Source organism: Phyllostomus discolor, chromosome 12 (genome assembly GCF_004126475.2).
Source record: "Phyllostomus discolor isolate MPI-MPIP mPhyDis1 chromosome 12, mPhyDis1.pri.v3, whole genome shotgun sequence".
NCBI lineage: Eukaryota > Metazoa > Chordata > Mammalia > Chiroptera > Phyllostomidae > Phyllostomus > Phyllostomus discolor.
The window spans coordinates 6,091,989-6,116,138 of NC_040914.2; the positions used below are offsets into that span (position 1 = coordinate 6,091,989).

At 46.4% G+C, this 24,150-nt stretch overlaps 1 protein-coding gene across 5 annotated transcripts in view; it reads left to right on the plus strand.

Annotated features, from left to right (window-relative positions):
* The first annotated feature begins 580 nt into the window (after window positions 1–580).
* Window positions 581–24,150, plus strand: part of ACTN4 (actinin alpha 4) — a 70,152-nt gene continuing 46,582 nt past the window's right edge. For 2 of the 5 annotated variants that reach the window (XM_028530437.2, XM_028530440.2), the window contains exon 1: window positions 627–896. In XM_028530437.2, coding sequence (XP_028386238.1) covers window positions 735–896 — 162 coding nt within the window. In that variant the 5' untranslated portion in view covers window positions 627–734. Of the gene's footprint in view, window positions 897–24,150 lie in introns of all 5 variants that reach the window. The other 3 variants (XM_028530441.2, XM_028530439.2, XM_028530438.2) reach the window with 3 other exon arrangements.

Here is a 24,150-nt window from a genome sequence, read left to right on the forward strand (position 1 = left end):
GTATTTATTGCTGCCCCTCCTCCCCACATTAGCCACTTGGAACTAACCATGCTTATCGTGCTCAGCGCTGTTTTCAACACCCAAGAACAGTGCTTGGCAATATAGGTGCTCAGTGAACGTTTGTTGAATGCAAGTCCAAGAAGTCCAAGTCCTCTACCTTTCCAGTCAGCCAGTATGAATTCTAGTTTACTTAACTTCCCTGTCCATTTCGTGAAATTTTCAGGTCTTTTTCAAACGTCCTTCTCTGTGAAGGCTACCCTGACTACATTTCAACTCCTGCTTGATTTTTCTCAACATTTTCACCTTAGAATAGTGTGTTAAAATTGTGTTTGTTGTCTCCTTCTCTAGAAAGTAGTTCCATCAAGGCAACGATTTTTGTCTATTTTGTTTCGTGTCAATGCGCGAAACGTAGTCTAGCACACAGTAAGCGTTTAATAAATACTTGTTGAGTTAGTGTTGCTGAGTGGGACGGCGTTCCAAGCCGCAGCAGGTTGAGGCCTGAAGGCGAGACCCACCTTATGAATCATTCATGACTGGCACCGCCCACACGCGAGGACGCGCGCGCGAGGGCGGCGGCGGCGCGGTGCGCAGGCGCGGAGGGCAGTGCGCAGGCGCGGGCGGAGGGCGGGCTGAGGCAGCTGAAGCGGCGGCGGCGTCGGCGGTAGCACCTCGGGTAGAGGGGCGGGAGCTGAGGCGGGAGCGGACCGGCTGGTGGGTTAGCGAGAGGCGGCGGAATGGTGGACTACCACGCGGCAAACCAGTCGTACCAGTACGGCCCCAGCAGCGGGGGCAATGGCGCCGGCGGCGGGAGCAGCATGGGCGACTACATGGCCCAGGAGGACGACTGGGACCGGGACCTGCTGCTGGACCCGGCTTGGGAGAAGCAGCAGCGAAAGGTGCGCGGCCTGAGGGCCCGACGGGCTGGAATGGGGCTTGCGAAGGAGACTGGGGCCCGGGAAGGGGGTCGGAGGTCTTGAAAGGGAATTGGAGGGTTTGCGATTGGAGTTGGCGGGTCTGAGAAGGAATTGGCGGGTCTGGGAAGGGGTTTGGAGTCCTGAAAAGGAATTGCAGAACTTGAGGGAGAATTGGGAGTCTGAAAAAATCATTGGCGGCCCAGGAGGGAATGTGGAAGTCTGAAGAACAGGACTCGGAGCCCGAGGAAGGAATGGGAAGGTCTGGGCGGGGAATTGGAGGAACCGAGGAGATGATTGGACAGTCCAAAATGGAATTGGGGTCCGAGGCGGCGTTGGAGGGTTAGGGTGATGAGAGGACCGGGGTCTGGAATTCGGGGGTCAGGAGAGAATTCGGGGTAGGGGGGTCCGAAGAGCAGCTGGAGGATGGCGGGGGTGGTTCAGAGTGCGGGAAGGTCTGGAGGGGTTTGGAATTCTGGGGGCCTCGGGGTGGGGGAGTTCTGAAGGGCGTGAAGATTCTGGAAGTCTGAGCGGAGCAGGGCCAGTGAGGAAGGGGTCGTGGGGTGTGGAGAGTGGCAGGCGGATTAGGAGACTGGGGAGACGGAGACGAAAGGAGAGGGGCTCCGGAGAGCAGTGGGTGTGCAAAGACGTGCGGCTCGGGGCGCGGGGACCAGTGGGGATGTGAAGGAGGTCTGAGGCTGGGAGATGCCAGGGGCCTGTGAGTGAGTTCTCCAAGGGGCAGGATTTATTTGGGGTGCCCCTTTTTAAAGGGAAAGGCGGAGATAGGAGGAATAAGGAATGGATGAGGGGTGGAGAGGCTGCGAGAGCTGGAAAGTGTTTGGAGTCGTTTTGAGGAGGGGTTTCCGAAGAACTGAGGAGGGCTGGAGGAGCCTGAGGGGAAGGTCTGGAAAAGGTGAGAATGATGGGGGAGGGAAGTGAGCCGGAATGGAATGGCGAATAATGGGAGGGAGGTTAGTTTAGGAAAATGAAAGCCTTCTTAGGGAATGAGTATATAATAGAACGAGAAAGGAGGGGGTTTTTTGAGGGGGGTGGGGGAGTTTTTGGAGATGCGGCCCCCCCCCCCAGGATTGGAAGTGTGTCTGTTGTGAAGGGAGAAAAAGTGGGAGGAATATGTGAGAATATTCAGGAAGAATGGTGTATTTTGGCAGGGGCGGGAGGGATGAAGAGATCATAAAGCAGGGTCTGTTTTTAGGTGGCACTTTGGGGTGTGGAAGCAATTTAGGAGGGACCCACAGTAGTGAAAGAAAGATCAAAAGAAGTGGGAGGCCCGGAGAAGGTGGTGTGTGTCTGGACGGGGAACGCGGAGCTGATGTAAGAGGGTTGGAGTGTGCGCTGAAGAAAGTGTGTTGAGCAGGCATGTGTGGGAGGGGGCTGTGTACAGGTATGTTCCAGGAGGGTGGGAGGTCCTCTCAGGTAGAGGCATTTAATGTGTCCTGGAGATCTGAAATTACTTCCCCAGGTTCGTGGCTGGTCATGGTGTCCATGGGACTTTGGGAGTGTCAGCTTGGTGGAGCTTTTCAGGAACATGGGGCCAGACTCAAGGGATTTGAGCTTCGAAAAGAGTGGAGACTGATTCGAAGCCTCTGGAGGGTGTGAGTTGGTGCTCTGGAGCTCGTGCAGGCAGCCCAGTCTAGAGGGGAAAGGGTAAAAGAACAGCTGTTCCAAACCGTCCCTGGGGTGGAGCCTGGGGTGGAGCCTGGCGTAACCTTGGGTAAATTACCAACCTCTGCTTGAATTTCCTCATCAGTGGTGGGGGTGGCGGGTTGGTGGTGGTGTCCTTATCCGTTGGTTGCCCCACCTACCTCGGGGTGGGCAGGTTGAGATAATCTGACATTAAAATGCTTTTTGAGAGGAAAGGGAGACCTACTCTACAGTCGCAGCAATAATTTATTACCTGAAGGCAGTGTGGGGTTGCCAAGAGACTGGAAAGTTGGGAGGGGAAAGGGGCTGTGGGATTGTTTGGAGGAATGTCTGGGATCTGTCTTCTGCTCCAGGTGCTTGAGCCTCTTGACCCTTTTCCCTCAGGTAGTGGGAATGGGAGACCTTCCTTCTCCCTCTCCTCTCCAAGTGATTCCTTTTGCTAGCTCAGTTCCACTCTCTTCTGGGAGTCAGGGTGTTCCCTCGGGGTTCTAGCCTCCCTTCATACAGGGTGAGGCTGGGGCACCATCCAGGCTCTGGGCGTGGACCAGGACTCACAGGAACCCCAAGTCCTTGCTGCTGTGTGTCATTCTTCCTCCTCCCTTCCTCCAGGACCAGGCAAAGTTGAGGGAAAGGCTGGCTCATAGCGTGCTCTAATACCAGTGCTTTAGATTCTCAATAAGGGCCAGATTCCAGCATGTCCTGCCTTATACCTACTGCATAAAATATTTATACATAACTTCTTTGGGGAGAAATATTGCTTCATTGCTGTGCACTTTCCTATTATGTGGTAGGGATCCTTTCTGAAAGGGGGAGGGAGTAACAGAAAGGAGTATATACACAAGTTTGTGCTGTTCTCTCCCTTCTAAGAGGAACCCCTCCACACACATACTCAGAAAGTCTGACAAGTTGCCCTTCTTGCCTCTTCAAGACTGAGCCACTGAACACATGGAGAGTGGCAGTTCTGTGTCTTGTGTATATTCACTCTAAAAAGCTGTGTCCAGGACATCTGTAGACCCTTAAAAGGTGTGGGATTGAATATTTCTAGGAATTAAGTGACGGTTGGCCCAAGTCAGGTTGTGTGTGGCTCCTGGTGGTTCTCATTTTTACCCGGAGGCTTTACCTTTGCTCTGATTTGTACGGACCTCTGTAACCAAGGCATTTCCAGATAAGTAGGTAATGTAACAGTTATGACATGAGAAGACCCTAAGTGCTCTCCTGGGGGCTGGGAGACGGATTGGTCTGGTTTTTGAGTAAGTTCTTGAGCAATTATGGTTCTAGGCCACAGTTCCCCCTCCCAGTTTCTGAAAGAGGCTAAGGTAACCTCACCCACCCCCTACTCTCCTGGACAGGTAAGGTCTCTTGACAGCTGCTGTGGAACTTCTCAGCACAGCAAGAGGAAATGCCTCCTTTGCTAAGCTTGCATGTTCATTGAAACATCACTGTTTGTAGCACCTCAGTGTTTAGAACCCGACCTTTGGCTGTATTAGGTATGAGTTAATTATTTGAAAGTTCTGATGGTGTTTTGTTTTTCTACAAATAGGGTTTTTTTCTTTTTTTTTTTTTTTTTAGGTTGATGATGGAGGCCCCAGAGTAGCCATCTGTTATTTTGTTCCATTACTCTAATTGCTTGCCTCTTAGGGTCTGGCTAAGACTAACATGTCCTTAGCCGTTTTCCAAATTGAATAACGTACTTACAAAAAAACTGAAACACAACAACTCCCACCACCAAACTCAGTTGTCATCTAGAAATAAGACTGTGGGGGGAGGGTTTAGGGGTGGCAGATATACTCTGCCCTTTTGGGGGAGGGATAGGGGAAGCTATTCAGCTGGCAGCACTGTGTTTTCCCTGTCCCCCAGTGTGTTTTAGAACACGGCTTTTCTGATGGCTGCAGAAATGGTGAGGTATGGGAGAATGGCTGGGAGTATAGCGCCCCTTGTAGCCACACTCATATACATTTAGTTGAGAGCTGAAATCTTGTTGGTGCCATGGAGTAGTGCCTGTTGTACCCTCTAATCCTAGGTGGTTCAGGGCATGGGCCCAGGATTGCCCTTTGCCTTTTGAAACACCCTCCCTGATTCTGGCTTCTGAGACCAACTAGGACACTACTTTGGCAGCAAGGAGCTGACTCACTCTCCAATTGGAAACGGGTGCTAGTTGGTTTCATTTAATGGAAGCCAATTGTCTGGCCTTGAGTGGGCTTCCATGTGGGGAAAGTTGGGTACAAGTATTGGAGGAAAACAACCCCAGAAATCAGGGAGGTGTTTTAATATCCAGGTGCTGTTGATGCTGTTAACTGAGATGCAGTCAGGGAGGTCAGTTAAAATGTATGTAGCTTGCACTCTCAAAATGTCCTCTTAATCAAATGTCTGGGCAGCAGGGACAAGTCTGGATTCCAGTTGTAAGCCTCTGGGGTGGAGAGTTTTGCAATTGAAACAATACTACAGTCATGGCAGATTCATGGCAGACTTTGGCCAGACAGTGCCCATTTTCAGAGCTAACCAAGTGAGTGGTACAAGTAAGTTATCTGGCAGTGTTATTTAGCAGATGACTGCAAAGAGAATGGAGCCAAAAAGAATTGATTTGAGAAGGCTCAAGGAATTTCTGAGGCTGTTGAGATGAACACATTAGGCTTTTGCTGTATTGATTTAGAGTGTGCTGGGACTTGTAACAAGCCTTTGACCAGATTTAAGGGTTCTTTAAAAAAAATTCCCTTGCTATTTTATTTTTAGCGGGGAGGAGAGGCGTAGGGCAAACATAATTAGCGAACAGCTAACCTCAAGTTTTCTGAGTAGCTAAACTGTCAACATGTTTATCTCTTCCCTGTTTTTCCCAGCTTTAGCCCTATTTCCTTCACTTAGTGATGTCCATGTTCTCATCAGTCACCTTTAGTTCTCTTTCCTCAGTTTCCTTCCACTGCTTTTATTTATGTATTTATTTTACAGAATAACAAAAGCACTCCTGTTGTCCTAAGTCCTCCTTCCCCCCTTTTCTTTTTTCATGGAACTAGGAGGCAAGCGATAGCAAGTTGGTAATTCAATGGCAGTGGTAACTGAAACACTGACCTACTAAAAGGTAGGTGGAAGTTTCTACTTGGGCAGATACAAATCCTGTCATCCATGAGGTTTGAAAGAAGTCTTTATATCATGGGTGGTTTGAGTGAGCCTCCAGGATGAGTTTAAACTTTGAAACATCAAAGCATACATGTAAGGAAACTTAGTTTTACAGTGTTGGCAGTCTAGGGGCCAGATTTGTTATAAAGTGTCTGAAAGTGGCACAGGTAACACTTGCTTTTTAAAATGGTTTATGAGTTACATTTTAATCAATCTCCCAGATATCAAGGAGTATAAGGTTCAGTGAATCAAGAGAAACATAATTTAAAATTCTAGCCTCTGTTTAAAGAGTGATCTTACTGGGGGAGACATTAACCTACTAGCTAGGAGGACCCTACCTCCCCCAGAAAGTGAAATCTTTGCATATATTTAACTGGCAAGAGTGTCCTGACATCAGTGTTTGGGAAGTTCTAGCCAAGTAGCAGTCTCCCTGGGATTATAAAAATCCCGGAGACATTTGCCTTGGTGTTGTGCCTTTTTTGGTAGTGTTGTTCTTTTATGTCCTCCCCCACCCCCTTTCTCTCATAAACAACAGATGCCTTTACTTGGAATGTCCGTGGAAAAGTCTTTAAAAGCTGGTTGGTGTAACTTGGTTGCTTTCTCTTTAGTCTGAGCATCAGTTACTCCAGAAGAGGCCAGTGGCCTTTTTCTTAAATGTAATTTATTGAAGTGTTATCTAAAGTGAGTGGCTTGAGCTTCCTTGGGATTTGTTATTTGCCACCTGTTTCTGTTCTGGTCCCTGCCTTCCTGGGGTGAGTCCCATAACCCCAAGAGTGAGGAACCATCCTGTTTTCAGAAGGGAGAGTGAGGGGTTGCCCAGCCAGAGCAGTTGTGCACCCCCATTCTCCTCTGCTCCCATGGTTTCTCCACACTTTCCAAACTTCGGGTCATTTGTGATGTTTCCATTCCTACTGCTACTTTTACATACTTTATAACTTGAAGTCAATTTGTCTTTTAAAACTTGTTTTAAAATGAAAAGTTGTAGGAGTTGGGTAAATGGAAAACCCAGCTTCTCTGGCCATAAATAGGAAACTGAAAAAATAAACAGACTGAAAACAACAATGTTGCTAAATTCCTGCTGAAGGCTCAGAGCCTGAGGCATGCTCCCTGTGTTAAAAGGAGATTGGCAGGTAGGTATCGGTTAGGTACTAAAGGCCCATGGTACCAAGCAGAGACATTCTCTTTGAAGTAATCAGAAAGTTTGCAAGAGAATTTAAGGGAATAACCTTCTAACTCTGATTCAAGGTTTAATGTAGGGTATGGATAAACTTAAACTCTCCCGTGTGTGCATGCTATACTTGGAAAAAACTTTATCTCACTAGACTCAGGAAACATTCCATGACTGGCAGGGCAGAGTGACTGCAGTACCCAGTAGCACGCAGCCCGTCTTGCTTGCCCAGTGTCCCACCATACTGAACTTGAACGTGTCACTCGTGACTGGTTGACATTGAATTTGTCTTTGCTTCCAAATGTTAGGATTTTTAATTTTTTTTAATTTTTGTTTTTTAGGAAACCAGAACACCATGGTAGATATTAAGAACTGTGAGTTCGTTGCTCCCCACCCCCCGCCCCCTACAGCTTTTCTTTTTGAAAACCCCAGCTTTCTCATACATAGACACTTAAAGTTTGGCTGCTTCCATTAGTCAGCTATGGTGCTACCCCGGCTGGGTATTTGAATCCTAAATTCAGAAAGGAAAGCAGTTCCCTCCTATGGAGTTAAGAAAGGCTTGTTTCAATGTTTTTCTTCCAAATATCAGAGCAGAACAGACTCTTTGTCTTCCAGTGGAACTATCCACACAGGGCAGAAATAGTTGGAAGTGGCCGTTACTGTGCAGAACACAGTGAGGTCATCTTGGGAAATGTCGTTGATGGTGTTGAAATGATTGAATGGGATGCTAGAACACTAGCAATACAATAGCATTTGTGTCTATGGCTTCTGATAGGAATAAAGAAGACATTGTGGTTTGTTTTATGCTTTTTAAAAGTTCTCCCCCCAAAGGTGTGGGGCTGAGTGATGTCTGTCATTGGCTTTCTAGTGGGTTTTCTTTTCATCTCCCCACCCCCTGCTCCTCGCCCTCTGAAGGCTGTTGAGAGTGGGTAGAAGCCACAGTCTTACGTGGATTGGGAAGGCAGGCAGTACTCCTTACTCTTTGTTCTCCTTGTGTAAAAGGAAGATATTTAGTTTTAATCTCCAAAAAGCCCAAGGTAAAGAGTTTCCATATCTTATCTTGTGTGCAGTAACGACTCTGATTCCAGCTTTAAAGAATGTGCTAATTAGCAGCCATCCAGAATGGGGGCACAGCAGGAAGTAAGAGGTGCATTTCTCTCTCCTTCCTTCCTCCTTCCCTCCCTCCCTCCATTTTGATGGTTGAGAAGGCCAATTTGAGGTTAGGAAAAACATCACTGGAGGAAGCTTGAAAGTGACTCAACAACCAGCCACATGGTGGAGGTTCTTGAAGGGGTGTCATGCAGGGAGGGTTTGTGGGTCTTCCGCGTGCTTTGTTGAAATGGGCGTTCTTTGAGCAAGCACTAGCCAAGGGCGGTGCTGGAAGTCATGGACCTCAGTGAGCTAGCGTGGTGACAGTCAACACAACAATGCTCTACTATAAGTCTAAATTCAGGTGTGTGAATAAAAGGTATTAAGTTGATATTACCATGGAAACTGAGTTGCTTACTTTTGCAGGGAGTGCCTCTGAACCAGACTGCAGCACTAATGGTCGGATGTTGGGCCATTGGGCAGAAATTTGATGCTGCCAACTGGTCTCAAGAAAACACCCGTTCGCATGGTGGCTGAGCTGGGTAGAGAGAGGAGGGGCCTCTCTGTTCCTGACGTGGGACCGGGCCAGTCAGTTTTATCTATGAGAGGGGAGGGTATTTGCGCGTGAGAGAGGGAAAAGAAAAAGGGGAATACACTGTGAAAGCCACTGTTGGTTTTGTGGCTGGGTTGTGTGCTTTTTTTCTAAGCATTTAGAGTTGGAATCTCAGCTATGTGACTTCTTAATAGCAGGGCAAAATATGCCTACAGCTTTTGCTGCTTTCACAAACACAGACAAAAAAAACTCAGGTTTCCAGCAAATCCGAAGCACAGTTCATTCCATGATAACATTTTTAAAAATCCACTTCCTTTCTGCCCTAACCTTGGCAGTAAATAAAGCTTTCTTCCCTATTATTCCCCTCTTCATTAAGGAAATGAACATCTTTGCATTAGACTTAGTGTCTGGTGAAACTATTAAATGCTTTTACCAAGTGCTCCTTTGGCTGTTGCTAGCATGGCTTGTGTTTGGAAGAGGCAGTTTTTAGGGGTTTTTTTGTTGTTTTGTTTTTAGTTTTATTAGGCTTGTATGATCTCCCAGTTTGGCCTGTGAAATAAACTCATTTTCAGAATTCAAACTGTCTGGAAGCTGCCGGCTTGTCAAGCTGGTTCAAGGGCAGTCTGATGAATCAACCCTTCTTACAGGCTGTCTGCTAACCAGTCCTGGAAGGTGTCCAGATGGTAAACATCACCAGGATTGTGAAGCAATTATTTATTTTTATTTTTTATTTTTTTGATCATTTGATCTGTGCTGCCAAGTCTGGTAGGACTTGACTTTCTGTAAAACAGCAGAGTCTGTATCAAGATGCCTCTTTCAGAGCTGTTAGGCCTGCAGGCACCAATGCTGCATCTGCCGGTGGGGTGAGAGGGAATGCATAGGCCAATTTGGGGGGCCTTCTTGACCATTTTGAGAAATGAAATTTCCCTTTCCTTTTGTTACTTACATTAATTCTCGACTTAGGGACAATCCAGAGAAGAGAATTCAGTCCTTTGAGGACTGTGAACCATTTTAGCAATCATTGGTTAACGGATCATGGCCCAAAGCTGCAGAAGGTCAGGGAGCAGCTCCTACCTGCTGCACAGAAACATCCCAGAGATTCAAAGGGAACAAGATTTGACCATAAAAACAGATGATTCTCCCTGGCTGGTGTGGCTCAGTGAGTTGAGTGCTGGCTTGAGAACCAAGAGGTTGCCATTTCGATTCCCAGTTGGGGATGTGTGAGAGGCAACTGATTGACGTATCTCTCGCACATTGATGTTTCTCTCCTCCTCTTTCTCCCTCCCTTCCCCGCTCTCTAAAAATAATAAATAAAATTTTTAAAAAAAAATTTTGTCCTGGCTGGCGTAGCTCAGTGGATTGAGCGCGGGCTGGGAACCAAAGTGTCCCAGGTTCGATTCCCAGCCAGGGTACATTCCTGGGTTGCAGGCCAGAACCCCCAGCAACCGCACATTGATGTCTCTCTCCCTCTCTCTCTCTCTCTCTCTCCCTCTCTCTCTCTCTCTCTCTCTCCCTCTCCCTCCCTCCCTCCTTTCCCTCTCTAAAAATAAATAATAAGTAAAATCTTTAAAAAAAAAAAATTTTTGTTTATTTTTAGAGAGGGAAGGGAGGGAGAAAGAGAGAGAGAAACCTCTATGTGAGGTTGCTGGGGGTCATGGCCTGCAACCCAGGCATGTACCCTGACTGGGAATCGAACCTGCGACACTTTGGTTCACAGCCCGCACTCAATCCACTGAGCTACGCCAGCCAGGGCAAAGTAATAAATAAAATTAAATATATATATATTTTAAAAAAGACAACTCACAGCTCATTGAGTTCTCTTAGCAGCTACCTTAGACATGAGAAAATTCTGGGCCTCTTTAATAAACAACCACAAAGCAGTCCTTGCCAAATACGGCCTGCTTCAGGGCCATAGGGTTAGCTTAGAAGACAACTTTCTGCCTAAAAATAAATGCATGTTTCTATGGAACATTCCAAGCATAGTTTAAACATGAGACTTCTGAGTAGCCGTTCAAGCTCTGTGGGTTCAGTTATATCAGAGTGTGGACAGTTGATGGGCTTTGGGGAGCTTGCGTCCTGTTTTGGGATTGGCCACTGGCCACCCAGAAAATCAGATGACCAAATGCAAACCATCTTCCATCTCATTTCTGTACATTCTTGATCTACTCACAGGCTGATGGGGGAGACAGAGAGCAAGCATGTAAATAAAACAGGATTTTCGGATAGGATTATGTATTGGGTTGGCCAAAAAAAATTCATTTAGTTTTTTCCATATGATGACTCTAGTAGTGTTTAGTTGTCTTTAACTTCATTCAAAACAGTTTTGTTAGATTTTATTGTGACAGCTGTCATATCAGCTGTACATTTAAAAAAAGTTATTAAAACTGGTGAGTTTTTGTGCAGCCATTTTAATATTGAAGATGGGAGAAGATATGTACCATTTTTGGCATATTATACTTTATTGTTTGAAGAAGGTAAAAACGTAATTGAAATTCAGAAAGATTTGTGCAGCGTATGGACATGTTTTTACTGATCAAACGTGTCAAAGTGCTCTGCAAAGTTTCTTGGTACTGTTGACATTTTGGCCAAATAATATTTTGCTGTGGGGCTGTCTTAGGCATTGGGAGATGTTTAGCAGCACCCCTGGCCTCTCCCCACTAAGAAGCCAATCATGGGAGATAGTAGATGTAGTCAAAATATCCAAATCAGTAAAGTTACTGATGAAAATGAAAAAAGTGTGAATGAAAAGTTCTTTTATTTTATGGAAAAAACTAAATGGACTTTTTGGGCAACCCAGTACTAGGAATTAAGTAATAGCTAGCATATTACTCTGTGCTAGACACTATTCTCAGTGCTTTACATGCACTGACTTGTGTAATCTTGTGAGGTAGGTGTTGTTACCTTTACAGGATAGGTGCAGAAATTAGTCCATGGAAGTTTAAGCCACTTGCCCAAGTGACAGTGCCAGGGCTTGAACCTGGAAGGTGTGGCTTTCGAGCCTGTGCTTTTATTTCCACACCACACTACAGTCATGTGTTTGGGAATAACCTGGGGAGAGGTCGTGGAGGATAGGAGGGCAGCGCAAGTACTTTAGATCAAGAGGGAGATCTAGAGCACTAGGGAAGGCTGTTGCAGGCAGAGGGAATGAAAGTGTGGAGGCACTGAGAAGCAGGAAGAAGGCCATAGTGGTTCACAGCAGGGCATGTAGCAAAAATGGGCACAGCCAGGTCTTTTAGACTAGCTTTGTTGTTGGAAATGGTGTTGAATCCTATAGCCTGCAAAATTAGTCCGTCTTAGACTCTACCAAGCCAGGAACCTCATGCATCCAAAACTCTGTCACTGCAGCCCTTTCCTCTCAGGCACCCAGGACAGGCCAAACCAGAACTGACTTCTAAAGTGAGAACCCCAGGACTGTAGAACATTAAACCAAACAAAGGCTTCAATTATCTCTGTGATCATTACTGCAGGAGACACCTGTGTTTGATTAAAGCATTGGTAACTTTTATATTTGGAGTTTTATGGCACTATGTACTCATATGGCTTTGTAGTGTCTCTTAGAGAGCTTAACTTTTACCCCATGAACAAATTCCAGCCCCCTTCAGTCCCATCAAGAGGCCGCTTGATTTACAAAGCATCTCTGGTAAAGTGTTGTGTTTCCCTCTTTGAAGTGGGAAGCCAGGAAGCCTGATTTTTTTTTTAAACTGGCTCCTCTCCTAGATCCTCTCTTTCTCTGTAAATCCCTCTTCCATTTACTCAGTATTTCCCTGTTGTTTTCTCTGGTCAGGGAGAGCTGTAGCCAGGGTGGTTCTAGTTCAGAGAGACAGACATGCAGGCCAATTCACTATGAGGCATTTAGTTTTCCGGACCCCACTGAAAGCCAATCCGGGAACACGGTAGATTTCATTTGGCCCATGGCTTCCCATCTGAATGCACACCTTGTCAAACTAGTTATGTGGCTTTTACTTAGGGAGGAACGGAGAGCTACGGGCTATCAATAGACCCTCCTGACTGTACACACAGCACTGGGCAGGAAGCTAAGTTCATGGATCATAAAGTGTCCATTGTGAACATGAGTTGGGATTCTCTCTGCTCTGCCCTTGATGCGATTTGGCAGCAAAAATCATCCCCATTGATAGACTATAAAGGAGGGAATGAATACGAAGATGTCTTGTAATGGTATGGCCAGCCCAGCTGCTTCAGCTGGAAAGAAGATGGTGAGGTTTCCATTCTCCTGGCAGCATACCCATGTGAACTTGTTAAATCTTTTAAGTAGCTGTATAGGAGGGGAGATAAGTGTGTGTTTATCCTTATTCCCTTAAATACAAAGAATAAAACTTCCTCTTTGTAAAACTGATTCAGAGTGGGAAGAAAGTGTATGGTGAATGGAAAATGTGTTCGATTATATTGTCCTACCCCATGTTTGGGATACAGCTGTAAGTTTCCACAGTGGGTGGCTTATTATGCATTTATGCAGAGCTGAACCTGCTCCAAGCTGTTCTTGCACTTAGAAAAGGCTGTCTTGGAAAATTGTCTCTTTCCATCACAATAAAAACGTGGAAGGCCTTTTGAAAGATTTTAGGAGTCGTCACTTGGGTAGCAGAATTAGGGGCCGCTGACCAAAGTGGGTCTGCATTTTATACCCAACCCGGCGTCTTGTGTAACATGAGTTGGGGCTTCATGGGCTTTGGAGTCCAGCACGCAGGTAGAAACATGACCGCCAGGGCCAGACGACAGCCCTCACTGGGCCCCTCTGCAGAGTGAAGCTCTGCACTGAGCCTTTGGGGGGTATGAGAGAAACCGGAGACCCGGTCCATGCTCTCAAGGAGCTCACGGTGTGGTTGGGGAGAGAGCAAAGCCATATGAGACCTCAGAAGGACATTAAAGCTGCACACCGACAAGCCCACAGCACTCTAGCCGAGTCCTGGGAGAGGAAAGGGGTGAATAAGGGCAGGTGGGGTCAGTCATGGAAACTTTCATAAAGGAGGTGAGTGTGCAGAAGGGGTGGGCCTTCGCCCTATCTGTGGGCAAATGTTAAAGGGTCCTGTGTGTGCAATTGAACAAGCTTTCCTTAGCTGCGTCTAATGGGCAGTCCTACCAGTTCCTTCTCCTGGTGAGCATGTCTTTGGGTAATTTCATGTTTGAGACACCCTGTTGGGTATTTCTTAGCCATGCCTTGAAACCTCTGAATAGCAAGACCCCGGGTTCTGAATCTGAATCTATTCACAGGTCTGGTTGCTTTCACTGCTGTTGTGGGCAGGCCAGACCCCTTCCCAGGTGGGAGTTTGCTCTGATACTTTCGAGGCATTTGCTTTCAGCTTTCTGATGATCCCTTCAGAATAAGCACAGGCTTCAGAAAGAGGAACAGAGAGACTCCATTCTTACTATGTTCAGGGGTTTCTCCAAGCTTTATGCCTTATGGCCCCTTTGGTGTATTAAGCTGACATTGCCCTCCAGTCCACCCAAAGTGGAACCGGTAGTACTGTATTGAGATCACAGAAATGAATGGGGTTTGACGCTCAACCGGCTGGCTGGTTTGGTGCCCCACAGTTAACATGCTGTCCTTGGAATGAGGGTAGCCTAGAAGTGTTCTGTCTTGAGAGTTAATTGTTGCCTGCCAAGCTCAGCTTCCAGGTGCTATTCTTTTTATAAATAAAGGCATTAGAGCTGGCTTGAGGAACTTAGAGTTCCCATCCCAGGAAATACTCCAGTGTGTTTAAAAAAAAAAATCATTCAGATGCTCATGGCCAAATGCTGCAATGCCCTTGATATGTTTTCCCAAAATTGACATACTTGAGTTGCATTCAAGCCCTGCTGCAAGATAAGGCTAGGGTGCTGGCCCATGCCTTTTCCTTTGTGTGGTTTCAGGGTTGTTGTTATTGTTTTTTTCTCTCTCTCCCATAAATTATATTTGAGAGCCATGACATAGCTCAGCTCATGCAAGTAAAGTAGTAGCTGAAATCATCCAGTAGAACCTGGCCTCCATCTCTTAGGCTGCCTGAGACCAGTAGGTTTGCTGGGGAGGATTTGGTAGGGATGGAGAGGTTCACAAGTGTCTCCTGGAATGAACCAGTCTCTGTAATTTGGGCATTGGAGCACTGACTTTGTGTTAGAGAGAGCTGCAGGATATAAGCACACCTGTTTCTGTTTCCTTTTGTAATTTGTTGTGCCTTCCAGATAGGGTCTGTCTGATGGTCCTCAAGAGGCGGCCCCTTCTCACCCTTTTGAAAGGCAGAGATGTTAGGGAGGTGGACATTCTTCGAGGAGAGAACCTGGGGCATAGTTGTAGTTGAGGAATGCATTGCTCTACCCGCATTTTGAGAGAGGTTTCTGGGGGCTTTGCAGAATATTCAGGTCAGAATATTTCTTGTATGAACCCAGGTGCTGGATGAAGACACCTGCTCAGCCAGTGGGTTAGCCGATAGCATCCTAAACACCCAGCCCATCCACCAGACGATAGGAGGCAGCTCAGATGTCACTGGGATTCAGGCTGTCTTCTGGCCCAAGCAGCTGCAACCCGGGAGGGGGTGTTGAGAGTGCTGAAGCTCCTGTGGGAGGGTGCTTCTGTTGCCAGAACCAGGAGGTAGTGAAATGTGTGGCGTGGAAGAGGTGTGAGCATAGTCTTTAGAAGGAGACAGACGTGGGCTCCACACCCATCTCCACCTCCTGGCCCTGGGCACATGGCAGGGCTGAAGCCTCAGTGTCCCTTGTAAAGGGCCATTATCCCACTTCACAGGATGATTCTGGGATTACGTGAGATAAATAGTGTGTGAAGCACTTGCACAGTGGCTGGCACATTGTCAGTGCTCAAAAAAGGTAGGTTCTCAAAATGTTTTCAGCAGCTCACAATCATATGTCTAGGTGGGGTCTGCTGCTTGAACTTCCTCTTTAAAAAAGCTGAAAGGGTCCGCTGTAATGTGCAGCTCAGTGGAAAGCCAAACCATATACCCCCTTTCCTGAAGTCCTCCCACAAGGACCTCCGAACCCCAAACCCAGCCAGTAACTTCAAAGAAACAGCTTCTGTCAAGTGGCAGCTGGCACTTGAGCTGCAAATGGCTTAATATAGCCCTCTCCCCTGCCTCTAGGTCCATCTGGGCCTCATTACCTGGGAGGTGACTTCTTATTTCAGAGTTGCAAGCCCTGAATAGTTTTGTGTCTGGATGAGCCATAAGCAGTACTGGCAAGGCTCTTTCATGAGTAACTCAGCTTGTTATTAAATTTGGGATCAGCCAAGGGGCTCCTTCCCTGGTCCCTTACTTTCCCCTTCCTCCAAAGCAAGAATGAACAAACAAACAAAAACTGACTCAAGTTAGAAACAACCTACAACTTTGAGCCAGACCTCCTTCTCTCAACTGGTAATGATGTGGAAACAGGAAGGCTTTCCCACTGATAAACCCCAAAATAACTGTCCCAAAATGCTGTCGTGCAGGGCCTTGAGGTGTTCAGGAGCCTGTGCCTAGCTGCCGACCTGGAAAGAGGGAACTTGTAAGGATTTAGCAAGCCATGCCCCCTTCAGGCTTCCTTTCCCTGTGCTTCTCATGGCTGCTGCTTCAGCCACTTCCACCTTCCTTCTGCCTCCCCCTTTCCCGAGGTCACTTCCTGATGCCATTCCTCATTTTAGCTTCTATCCCCCCGAAAAGCAATCAAATCCACAACCTAATAAGGCAAAAGAATGAGGAGAATGTCGGCCTCCCAGCCTCTCCCCTAACAGGGCGCAGGCCCGGAGCAAATTTGGAAAATGTTACAAGGGAGCAACAACTGACTGGTGTTAGGCGGTGGAGGGGGGGGTAGCCATTTTCAGGAGCTGCCCATTGTTGGCAGCAGGCGGGCCCCTGCGGGAGGGCCACCCAGGTTGCGGTGGCTGACACCCCTCTCACACAGAAAAGTGCATGGAAAGTCAAGTCAGCTGCACCTCCAGCTGGGGTTTTGCACACCAGGAGTACTCACTTGAAGAGTCTGCCTGGGAATCTGCTTGGAGAGATCTCCCTTCGTTGCAACTGGTATTCAGCAAATCCAAACACTTTCTGCCTTTGAGATGAGCGGTTTTCTTCCCCTTGATTGTGCCAGTGTTAAATTAGCCCAGGTGTTAATTAAAACTTGTTGACACTTACAGTGGGGCTCCCAGAAACCTGTCACCCTTCCTGCATCATTATCCCAGGCACATCAGCCCTCTCCAGTGCGCAGTTTCCAGCACTTTCCATTCTCCACTTGGGAGAAGGAAGAACAACCTCCTCTCTGCTGGGGAGCCCTGTGGGGGAGGGGTGCTGACTGGCCAGACCTGCTTGTTTTGGAAGGTCAAGCTTAGTAATTAACCTGACCGCTTGGGGGGGGGGGGGAAGGAACTCTGGGTAAGGAGTGAAGGAGAAGGAACCATCTAAGGGTGGTCCTTCAAAATTGCTAATTATTAGTAGGCATGAGGTCATCTGTAAATATATCTAATTCTTTAGCTGTAATTTAGATGCTTGTTAAAAGTGCAGGGAATTTTGTTTTTGTTTGTTTTTTTTTAAAGGAAAAAACACAAAAAGTCTTTGTTTCAACTTGACAGGATGGCTCAGAACAGGCGGAGGACTCAAGGCATAGGACTAGTTTCCTGCCTTAAGAGCCTTTACAGGAAATTTGCTGCAAACAATATTGGTGATCCTGCCAAAGAGGCAGACCTGGGATGATGTCATTGTTCAAAGCTGTCACCACCAAGCATGGCCTTGGGGGAGGACGGTTAGTGGGATTTTTTTTTTTTAAGTGTGAATATGTGTGTTTAGTTGTCTCTAGAAGAGGCAAATCAATGGAAAAGCTGGATGGAAGAGAAATCACACGTCGGGAGTCTTTGAAATATTCTTAGCTAGGTTTAACTTTTTGTGTGTTTTTTTTTTTTTTAGTTTAAAAAAATTCTTTCTTACTATTTTTGCTCCTTAAAATACTGCTGCTCTTTCAGAGACAGCCTATTCTGAGCCATTTTCCATAGTGCTTTCTTGGGTAACTGGCTGTTATAGTCTGGGATTTATGACCCTCAAAGCAAAGTGCTAAGTTAGGTACTACTAGGTAAATGCTGCTGCTCTGAGGAGGAGGGCCTCTGTTGTTCAGAAGTGTGGAAACTGAGGCACAGGACTAGTGTAATGTATCTGTTTCTTCTACAAAAACCATTTTGGAGAACTCTTCAATGCCATGAATTGGCATCTCTGGGTTGTTAATCTCTTCATGTGCCTCCAGGAACCGTCTGGAGCATCTTTGAAAAAAGGACAAACACTGCATCTTGTCATCTGGCTGGAAGTCTAACAGAGAAGCATAAACACAGTCTTAAAATGAAAGCAACAAAAATAAACTTGAACCAGCCCTGTATGAAGACATTAAGGCAAAGTATGCAAGCTGGCTTACTATTTATATGGCAGAAGGCAGTCATAAGAAGATCCAGGTCTGGTTAAGAGAGATGTTTTTTGAGGTGCCTATTCCTTAGCATTCCAAATAAACCATGGGTAATTTACTCAGATGGGGTATGATGTGGTGTCTCATTTCATGCTTGCACAGTCCATTTTCTTGATGAAATGCTAATGCAGGATCAGGATGCAGTTGAGAGTGTCCCCTGCACCTTCCTCTCCTTAAAAAAACATCCTAATAGCTTTAGAAGGAAGTTTGAGGATTAAATAGGAGAGCTGTGTAAGTTTCCTGTGGTTCACATCCTATGATGTGCTAGTATTCCCCCTCACCACCACCACCATTCAACTGACATACCCAGACCCTGTGAGGCTTAGAGATACTGTAAGAAAGAAAACCAGTGTAGCTTTTGTCATAGCAGTTACATCCTGGAGATGCAGGTGGACAATGAATGGAATGATGGAAATGAACCAAATATTAGGGTGACATGTAGATTTGAATATGGCCTGTGGTTTACTGCTTATAGTCTAACTGAAGTTGCTTTCCTGGGTTCAGAAAGGATCTTTCCAATATTCTGTTTGTGTCTAGGAGCTGAGGTATTCAGGGCTACCTCTCTTATAAATCAACTTGCATATGTATCCTGAGTGTGGTTCTTGGTGTGTGGTTTTATAAGCTCCCCAGAGCTCAGAGAGTCACCTTCCAATGCAGCTTTTCCTGAAACTATTCTGGTTTGGGACATGTTGTTGGAAAGGGATGACAGATCTAGGCAAAAAGGATGCATCTCCTGGCCCAGGACACCAGACTTTACAAGTGTCCCCTCAATGACATCTAGAATTTCTATGTGGCTCAGTCTGGTCTCAAGTAGATGGGTAGAGGACTCGTCTAGAAGCTTCAAGCATGCTCTTTTTTACTTAGGTTGAGTAGGTATCTGAGATAGCTGGGTAGGAGCTGGTGGAGAGCATCATGATGGGAGTTGTGGTAAAAGCCACAGTCATTGCCTGGAAAGGTGGTTGCCTTTGGATTGCTCCAGCTGCTGTTTGATTCAAGAGCTGCTTTCTATACCTGGAGCCATATTTTTGTGGTAACTGCCAGGAAGTTGAGCCTCGTGTGGCATTAGGAAGTTGGTGAGGTTAGCACCAATTTTTGATAACAGTACCAAGGCTGACACCTCATGGTCTGTCCCTGGGATTTTGTTTTTGGAGACACTTTGGAAATCATCTTTTGGAATGCTGGCTCACTTGCTCATTAGTTAGGTAGCTTGAAGCAAGAGTTGAGTGAGGGAGGGAGAGGCAGTTGTAGCCCAGCCAAACATCTCCAGGCTTGTCTTCAATATATGGAAACTTTAGTACTTTTCTGATCTTTGTAGAAATAGCTGTTTACTGTTAGCACCAATTGGAAAGTGTTGGCAGCTGAAGGGTTTAGTTCCTTCAGAGCCCTGCAGACCCAGTATATCTGGTGTTTCTAACATTTTCCTGACCATGCCTTTCTCTTCCATTTGCCCCATCTCAGCCTCCCAGGCCCACCATTTGGATAGGGTCCATGGAAAGAATGTCTCCTAAATTCCCCCAGGAAATTTGGTGTTTCCACTCAGGGAAGTTGAGGACCACCTGGGATTTCAGGCCGTGTGTGGGAACATAGGAGCACGGTGGGGGGGGGGGGTGATGCAGGTGAGAGGAGGCTGGAAACTGAGCTGGGCATCCCTGCCCTCCCCCCTCTTTCAAGGAACAGCGGGACAGGTGGCTCCATCCTGGTATGTAGCTTGTCACTCCCAGTGGGTGTCCTGTCTTCTGGGCCATTCATTGTGAGGGGAATGGATGTGAGTGCTCCTGGTTTTCTTCTGGAGCTGAGGGATTTACTGTCCTGGATTATCATAGGGCAGGTGACAAAAACCAGTGAAGTAGCCTGGGTGGGGACAGGGCAGCTACTACTCAGCTTCAGCTGATTGTGACCAGATGGGGGTGAGGCCTGGGGACTTCATTTTCCTGGAATTGGAAAATCTGAAGTTTTATAGGGCAATTAATTCCATTTGAAGAAAAAAACCCCTGCAGGCTGTACAAAATGGGAGCTATTTAATCCCAAGAGCCACCCATTTGTGACCTTTGACCTTGGATATTTGCATGATTTTGATCCTGTCTCTGCCTCTCCTATCTAGTTCCTTCTTTACTCTTGACTGGATTGCTGCTTATCCTTTTTCTGGGAACGAGGAAATCCATATTCTTTGGCTCCTCGGTGACAGCTCTGAAAAAAGGTGGTTGAAATGAATGACAGTAAAAAGGGGGTTGCTGTATCTGGTTTTCTGCCTCTGGACTCCTCCCTTTTTACATTACCATAACTAATAGAGTTGGCTCTTCAGAATTCCTTTCACCATATACATATTTTTAGGGGCTGTCTCCATGTTTCTGTTAAGAAAAAACAGTGGAAAGTTCTTTTGTTTTTGTTTTGAAGGCTCCAAATAACACTTTCATATAAAGGTCATTCTGCACACACAGTAACCTGGTGAACAATGCCAACCTTCAAAGTTAATTGCCGGGCTCTGACTGGTGTGGCTCAGTGGGTTGGGCATCATCCCACAAACTGAAAGGTTACTGGTTCAATTCCCAATTAGGGCATTTGCCTGTGTTGCAGACCAGATAGATCTGTTGGGGAAGTGCAAGAGGCAACCAATTGATGTTTCTCTCACACATCTATGTTTCTTTCCCTTGCTTTCTTCTTCCCTTCCTCTCTCTCTAAAAATAAATAAGTAAAATCTTAAACAAAAAATAAACCGCCGGTTCAGAATTTGCCCCCAAGTGGCAGATGTACAGAAATATTCATTTATGATTCACCACTTCAATTGACTTCTGGAAGATATGAGCAATCCAGGTTTTGTGAAAGAGAGCAATTGTAAGATCTGTGTAGGTAGAAAAGCTAGAATACAGCACTAATTACAGAGGAAAGGGTAGATGGGTTTCGGAAAAATTGGATATATTAGGTGTGCAATGAAGTTATTGATTTGGGGGGGAAAAACTGGACACTTATCCCTGAAAATTTTATGTAATTTTTTCCCTAAGCTCTCCTGTTAATGGGATTAATGACCTCACAGAAAACTTATCAAACTTTGCATTTGGAACTGTCTGGGAAACGCCAGGAAACTCTCCATAAAGGCATCGCCCTCATCCTAAACTTTTTTGGGCTCTGTTGCCTCTGCACTGGTTTGAGTATTTCCTGGTTTGATTGTTTTCTCAAGCTGGCCTTGAGTCCCTAGATGTTATTTGTGCCTAGAAATAGCTGGAGGGAAAATGGTTGTAATGCTCTGCATTGCTCACTGCCTCTCCATGGATGGAAATTCTGTGAGGAAAAGGGATTTTAACTCAGTTAAAAACAGCTAGGCAGTGAAGACTTTATCACCAGGTTAGTCTGTCCTGTCCCATTATGCCAGCAGGTCTGTCACTTTACCACAGTGATTAGGATGAGAAAGTTTCTAGCTGTCCACAGATTGGCAGCCCACATGGTTCACTAATGTAGAGACCAGAGCAGTAGGAGTTCTCATAAGTTGGAACTGCCAGCCATATGGGCCACACACACAGAGTATTTGTTACATGAGATTCTATTTTTTGATCTGCATCCCTTTTGGTGGATTTGGAATGAATGGAGGAGGAAGGAAATGAAGTATGGAGGGGAAGGGAGAGGTAGAACAACCATTTGATAAGGAGGAGAAGCCCTCTCACCATTGTTTAATAATTGATCCCAGCATAATTATCAGAGAGGATGGGATTGTCCATCTATTCAGCATTTATTTAACAATTATCCAGTATGTCACATAAACAAGATTACCAGATAAAGAGATATGAACAAAATAGTTGTTGCTATCCTCATGGAGCTTACTGCTCATGAGGAGAGAGGCATTAAACAGCAACAACAACAAAGTCCCAAGTATATAGTGTTCCAAATTGTAATCATTGTTATGAAGGAAAAGAGCAGAGCCCTTTAAGAGGGTGGAATGGGGAATTAGGTGTAGATTGGAACCATTATGGGAGCACTTTTGAGATGGTGATAGTGAAACGAGGCCTGGAGGGTAAGCGGGAGCCAACCTGGGAGAGGACCGTCTCAGGCAGGAGCCCTGAGGAGTGTGGAAGAGGAGAGAATTAGAGGTTGGGGCAGAGTGGGAAGGGTGGTGTGAGATAAGCCGAAAGGTGACTGCAACCAGAACATACCTCCAGTGAAGAATGTGGATTTTATTCCAAATGCAACAAGAAAACATGGTTCCTACAAATATTTATTTCATTCCAGTCACTGTTTTAGGCACTGGGTATACAGCTATGAAGACAGACAGCACTATCCTTGCCTTCGTTGCATTCCTGGTCGAGTGGAACACCATGAAAATGTGTCCTTTTTTGATAACGAGACAGATCTCGTGGTAGCTAATAAAGCAAATAGCACTTCTCTTTCTATTCCTTCAGCTTATCCTCACATCAGCCTTGTGTGTTTATCCCCATCTCACAGATGAGGAAACAGATTCAGAGAGGTTAGATGATTTGCCCAAGGTCACTCAGTCAGTAAACAACAGAACCAAGAATTAAAGCACACCCTTCTCCTTTTAGGTTATTTCTCCCGCATCAGGGCTGAGCTAGCTACTGGTTCTCTTTCCTCTCTCTTCTTACCCCTAGTAATAAGATTCAGGGCTCTCACTGTGGTCTGTGGGCTTCAGGGCTGAGAGAGAGCATCAAAGCACCTATGGTTTGGGTCCTGTAGGATGGGGTATGGTGAGGGCCAGAGCTGGTGGCATCCCTGCTTCAGTAGCCTAGTCATGCCAATGCATGGACATTTCACCTTCCCTTCATCATATGATTGAGTGACACCTCTGGGGGGAATCTGTCTAGGGGTATCCAACCTTTTGGCGTCTCTGGGCCACACTGGAAGAAGAGTTGTCTTGGGCCACATATTAAATACACAAACACTAATGAAAACTGATGAGCAAGAAAAAAAAGGTTTTAAGTATAAGTCTACGATTTTGTGTTGGGCCACATTCATGGGCTGTGGGTTGGACACCCCTGGAAGTTGGGGCATTGACTTGGCTCCCTGGCCAAACCAGAGATTCAGTATGCCTATATATGGCTTCATCTCAAAGAACAGGTGATAGCAGTGGGAGTTGTTTTCTGCTGGTGGGAGGTGCCCAGCTACATTCTTTTATAGACAAGCACAAACTAGATATTTTTGAAACTGAAGGTCTGAAACTAGCCAAGGAGTGAATCCAGGTCTGGAAAGCATATGGCAAGAGCACAGCCAAACCTGGCTTGGGTGTTGCCTTTTTTTTTTTTTTTTTTAAGAGAGAGGAAGGGAGAAAGGGAGAGAGCATGAGGTGCAAGTGATCAGTTGCCTCTTGCATGCCCCCAACTGGGGACCTGTCCCGCAGCTCCAGGCATGTGCTTCTGCTGGGAACCAAATTGGTGACCTTTTGGTTTGCAAGTGGGAGCTCAACCCAGTGAGCCATACCAGCCAGGTCTTGACTTTGTTGCTTTTTAATAAGCCTAGAAATCTCTCAAGAAGGAGGATCTTTGTGAAGGTCTCAAGTGCGGTGTTTATGGCTGACAACAGAGGGCCTCTAGCTATCAGAGGGCTCAAGTCCATGTTTTATCATGTGCACTTTGGCTGATGAGGTGTTGGGCAGAGGTTTCAGCTGCTACCAGAGGGTTTCCTGATGAAAGGTCAGCTGGATGGACCCAGCTCTTCATCGCCCAACTGAGAGGCCTCATAGCAGGGAGAGAGCGGGGCCTGAACACCCGAGGTGCAAGGCCTGGCAGAGCAGAGGCTGCTGCAGCTGGACCCGCATGTGTTCTCAGACTTTCTCCTGCATTGGAGGCTGTAGACTTGGCTCCTCGTGAACATAGGCCATGAAGTCAGAGAGGTTCAGGTGCTGATCCTGGCCTAGTACTTACTGCCTGGGGGACCTTGGGCAAGGAAGCTTCAGTTTCTTCATTTACAAACAGGGTCAGTGATGTATCTACAACAGGACTCGGTGAAGTGCCATGCCTGGCACTTAAGTTCAACTGCTAGATATGTACACAGTAAGCATTTAAGGAGTCCTAGAAGCAAGATTCTTGGGAAGAGGCAGCAATCTCTTATTCATCCTTACCATCTCAGACACAGACACAGGGTGGTAGATGGAACCTATATGGTTGAGGGGCAGACTCTGGGTCTTGCTGGGCAAGAAAGCTAAGCCAGGAGAGGTCGAGTGCCTTGTTCAGTAAGTGTCCTGTGCGTGGGATAGAGACTGCTGAGGGGGGCCAGTGGGCCCCAAAGTGGGCCCCGCA